Source organism: Quercus lobata, chromosome 1 (genome assembly GCF_001633185.2).
Source record: "Quercus lobata isolate SW786 chromosome 1, ValleyOak3.0 Primary Assembly, whole genome shotgun sequence".
Taxonomy (NCBI): domain Eukaryota; kingdom Viridiplantae; phylum Streptophyta; class Magnoliopsida; order Fagales; family Fagaceae; genus Quercus; species Quercus lobata.
The window spans coordinates 31,763,114-31,767,468 of record NC_044904.1 but is presented as its reverse complement, the minus strand read 5'-3'; the positions used below and the strand labels follow the sequence as shown (position 1 = coordinate 31,767,468).

Here is a 4,355-nt window from a genome sequence, read left to right as displayed (position 1 = left end):
AAATGAGCAAATGCCCAAGTTTTTTCCCTAAAATAGAGGTTTGAAAAGCTGTTTTTACAATTTTTACTTTAGCCAAAAAAAAAAAAAAAAAAAACTTAAATGTTGCCAAGCCAAGCGGGTCCAATGCTGTCAAGCTAGCCAAGTAGCCATATTTCAAGCAAGGAAAAAAGAATGAATGAATTTTCTTGAAAGCTCAAATCGAACGGGTGAGAATAAGAGCAGCCCTGTCCAGGCTCATCTGCTCTGACTTGACCCTGTAAAGAAAGAAAGAAAAAGAGAGAGAAAGGGCAAAGCAAGACAGCGTATAAAAACGTTGAGCTAATCAGCTAAAGAGAGGGACCAGCCCGCCATTAATGCAAGTCACCCCCACCTTCTCATCCCTCTCCCTCTGCCTCTGCCTCTGCCTCTGCCTCCCTCTTATATGTACACCAGTCAAAGCCACGTTTTAGCTTGAAACTTCCTTCAAGCTCTCTCTCTAAAAGCTTCTCAGCCACCAAACTTAGTTTTGAAACCATCTCTGTCTCTGTAAAAAGTGGCAAAGGCTTCACTTAAAAGAGGTGGATATTTGAATTCTTTATGTGTTTTTTTGGTGGATTTGTGTTTATGTGTGTCTGTGTTTTTTAAACAATTCAAGTTGCAGTCAAAAGCAATCGATTGGAGAGGCTTAATTTTTCCATTGGATTAGGCCTAGCTTTTTTGTTTTAGTTTTTGTAGTAAAGCTTGTGTCTTTACACTTAGATCTGTCTTCTTTAACTGTTCAAGTTTGGTTCTTTCTAAGTTTTATGCAGCTTAGCCAAGTGTCTAATTCTTTTTCGGGGTGATCTGCAGGAAGGAAAATCAAAAGGGTAGTTAGTTTTCATGGGGGTTTGCTTGAGTGCTCGGATTAAAGCTGAGAGCCCATGTACCACAGGTACTAAGATTTTACTTTCTCTCTCTCTCTCTCTGCAAATGACTTGCATAATCTGGTGGTCCAGAAAATTTCTGGGTTTCATTTCTTTCACTTCCCTGAAATTTAATTTCGTGGTGAATTTGTTTTTGGTAATTTTTTTTGAGGTTCTGGTTAGGTGAGGTGGATTTTTCCTGTAGTTGGGAGTGTTGCATAGCTGGAAATTGTCATTTGTTTGACAGTTTGCTTGTTCCTCTTCCTTAGTAGGTGTGGTTTGTTGGCAACAATAACCTCATTTTGTATTGTATGTTGATAAGTATGATGCAAATCTGGATATAGTCGACACTCGACAGTCGACACGTCAGTAGTTGTTCTGTTGCAAATAATTCACCTAGAAATGGGAATTTGAAATCTTATGTAGTTGTTTTTATTTTGCAGTCAGCCTGACTATACTGCTGAATTAAATTATTAATGCTTTACTAAAATTAGATAGGGAAATCAATGTGTGCATTCCTTTAATGGCCTCTCTCGTAGGCTTCATTGCAACAACAAAGAAAAGTGCTTACTGGACTTGTCTATAGTTATAGGTGGCTCTTCTATTGTTATTTTTTTACAAAATTGAGCAATGATAAGGGGGCTACTGAGGTCAAATGTTTTCTGGACTTCACGCTTGTTTTTTTCTTTTATCAAAATAAAATTCTGGGGATTGAGTATGGTGAAAAATGAAAAATTTACTGTGCAACATGCCATGATAATTGATTCATGTAGAGATTATGCATTGACTTGTGCAGGGGCAAATTCAAAATATGTTAGCACGGATGGGAATGATTTTAGCAGTACGAGTAGCAAGGTCTCATCATTTTCAGTGCCTCAGACTCCTCGGAGTGAGGGTGAGATCTTGCAGGCGACCAATGTGAAGAGCTTTAGTTTTGCCGAACTCAAAACGTCCACCAGGAATTTCCGTCCTGATAGTGTGTTAGGGGAAGGTGGTTTTGGTTCAGTTTTTAAGGGATGGATTGATGAGAATACATTTGCTGCAGCCAAGCCTGGGACTGGCATTATTATAGCTGTGAAAAGGCTTAATCAAGAAAGTTTCCAAGGTCATAAGGAGTGGTTGGTGAGTTAAATTCTACCCTCCTTTTAGCTCAAAGAGAATGGGGCACATTAGATTGTATATGCTGGTGTCTTTAGATGTCCACAAGTGATCTTACAGGATGGAACTTGGATGCCATTTTGTGTGTGTGTGTGTGTGTGTGTGTGTGTGTGTGCGCGCGCGCGCGCGCGCGCGTAATTGATTGACTGGCCCCAAGGAAAGGGGAGGAGGAAACTCAAACCATAACTTGCCTACTTGACATTCCCACTGGGGAATCTTTCAGTAGTTCATTTTATATTTGTGGCACACAACATGCCTATCTTGAAGTGCACAGATTTACTGTCTTTTGATTTCTCTGATCCTACAGGCAGAAGTGAATTATCTGGGACAGCTTTCTCATCCTCATCTTGTGAAGTTGATTGGCTATTGCTTGGAAGATGAACACCGACTACTGGTGTATGAGTTCATGCCTCGAGGCAGCTTGGAAAATCATTTATTCAGGAGTGAGTTATTCCATCACATAGCTTCACACAATTGAATTAAAATGGTTTGATTATGTTATGTAATTGACAAAGTTTATAATTGTGGCTGCACCAGGAGGTTCTTATTTCCAACCTCTTTCTTGGAGCCTCCGCTTGAAAGTGGCTCTCGGTGCTGCAAAGGGGCTTGCTTTTCTGCATAGTGCTGAAACACAAGTGATATATCGAGATTTCAAGACTTCTAATATTCTTCTTGATTCGGTATGTGACTTGTGAAGTAGGTCCTCTTTACTTTTATGATATGGTCACTTCACACTTGTGATGGGTTCAGGGGAAACTTTTTACCTGTTTGATTCTAAAAACTCTTTTCTGATGGAATCACAGAGCTACAATGCAAAGCTTTCTGATTTTGGGTTGGCCAAGGATGGACCGACAGGTGATAAAAGTCATGTCTCTACCAGGGTTATGGGGACCTACGGATATGCTGCTCCAGAGTATTTAGCCACAGGTATTGTTCATTTTGCATCACTTATGTTCTCAATTAATTCAAGTTCCTTTAATATTCTTTGGGAAATTGACAGTGTTTCTAGACAATTCAACTCAAGAGTCCTTGCTAGTTGCTTTGGCTATCCACTCTTTGTTGCCCAAATATTAATGTATTTTTGCCCTTCTGATAATCACTTCATTCTTTTACTGACCATAGGTCATCTTACTACAAGAAGTGATGTATATAGTTATGGGGTTGTCCTATTAGAAATGTTGTCTGGCCGGAGAGCAGTTGATAAGAATCGACCATCTGGAGAGCACAATCTGGTGGAATGGGCTAAACCCTATCTGGCAAACAAACGTAAGATCTTCAGAATCCTTGACAACCGTCTTGAAGGCCAATATACAATGGATGGAGCCTATAAGGCAGCAACCCTTGCATTACGATGCTTATCCATGGAAGCCAAGTTCAGGCCGACCATGGATGAGGTTGTAACAGCATTGGAGCAGCTACAGGAATCAAACGACACTAGAGTTCCTCAGAGCAATTTGAGTAATGGAGCCAGGGTTCGAAGACGAAGTGCAGATGATGCTCACAGGGGAAGGATACCAGCTGCTTACCCTCGGCCCTCTGCTTCCCCTCTTTATGCTTGAAAATGGAATAGCAGAATTTAACAACAGCTGCTTCTCATTCTACTAAAAATACCATTGCAAGGTGGTTTGGTGTCAATCTATGATCTTGACTAAAAATACCATTGCGATGTGGTTTGGTGTCAATCTAAAAATCTTGAGCACATACGTATATTTGTCCAATAACTGTACAGTTCATATTTTGGCTAATGCATTCTAAAATTCAGCTTTCTGTTGAGGATGTCCTGATGAGCTTGTATCATGAAAGAATGTCACAATATTGTTTGTCTTTACACATGTTTGTAACATTTGGAAACAGCTTGGAAAATAGGGATGCATGTGCTGTTGCATGACTTTAGGTAGCTCTCCTTTTCCTTTCCGCCTGGGGTGGTATATATTTCATTTGCTTGTACTTTTTAGATGGGTCTGTCTGTCCTTTACATGTAACAGTTTGCTGAAATATCTATATTTGTGCATGTTTTTTCCCCCCTGAAACAAGGAAAAGAGAGAAGAAATTCGGTTCTCTGGAGAAATTATTTTATTCTAAACAACTAGAAATTTGGAAACAATTACTAGTGGCACAAACATCTATATATATTTTTTAAATTGTTGAGTTGGTAATTGGTATGTTGTGATTGATATTCAATAAAAATGGTGTTAGTAATAGACTTATGCAGAAGTAACGTACCAATAAGACAATCACAACTTGTACAAACTATGAAAAAAGCAAATTGTAAATATTTTTTGTCATGGGCATGCCGACTGCAGATTGCTTGGAAGC

At 39.4% G+C, this 4,355-nt stretch overlaps 1 protein-coding gene across 2 annotated transcripts; it reads left to right on the top strand.

Moving 5' to 3' along the window:
* Nucleotides 1-203: 203 nt before the first annotated feature.
* LOC115986827 (probable serine/threonine-protein kinase PBL10) lies at nt 204-4,097 on the top strand. 2 transcript variants are annotated; one of them, XM_031110173.1, is made up of 7 exons: nt 204-557; nt 779-910; nt 1,678-2,003; nt 2,347-2,482; nt 2,577-2,719; nt 2,843-2,966; nt 3,162-4,097. In XM_031110173.1, exons 2-7 carry the CDS (start codon nt 859-861, stop codon nt 3,596-3,598), a joined length of 1,218 nt encoding a protein of 405 aa, XP_030966033.1. In that variant the 5' UTR covers nt 204-557; nt 779-858; the 3' UTR covers nt 3,599-4,097. The 2 variants fall into 2 exon arrangements, with proteins under 2 accessions (XP_030966033.1, XP_030966024.1); XM_031110164.1 differs by having other exon boundaries at nt 205-557; nt 829-910.
* The last annotated feature ends 258 nt before the right edge of the window (nt 4,098-4,355 follow it).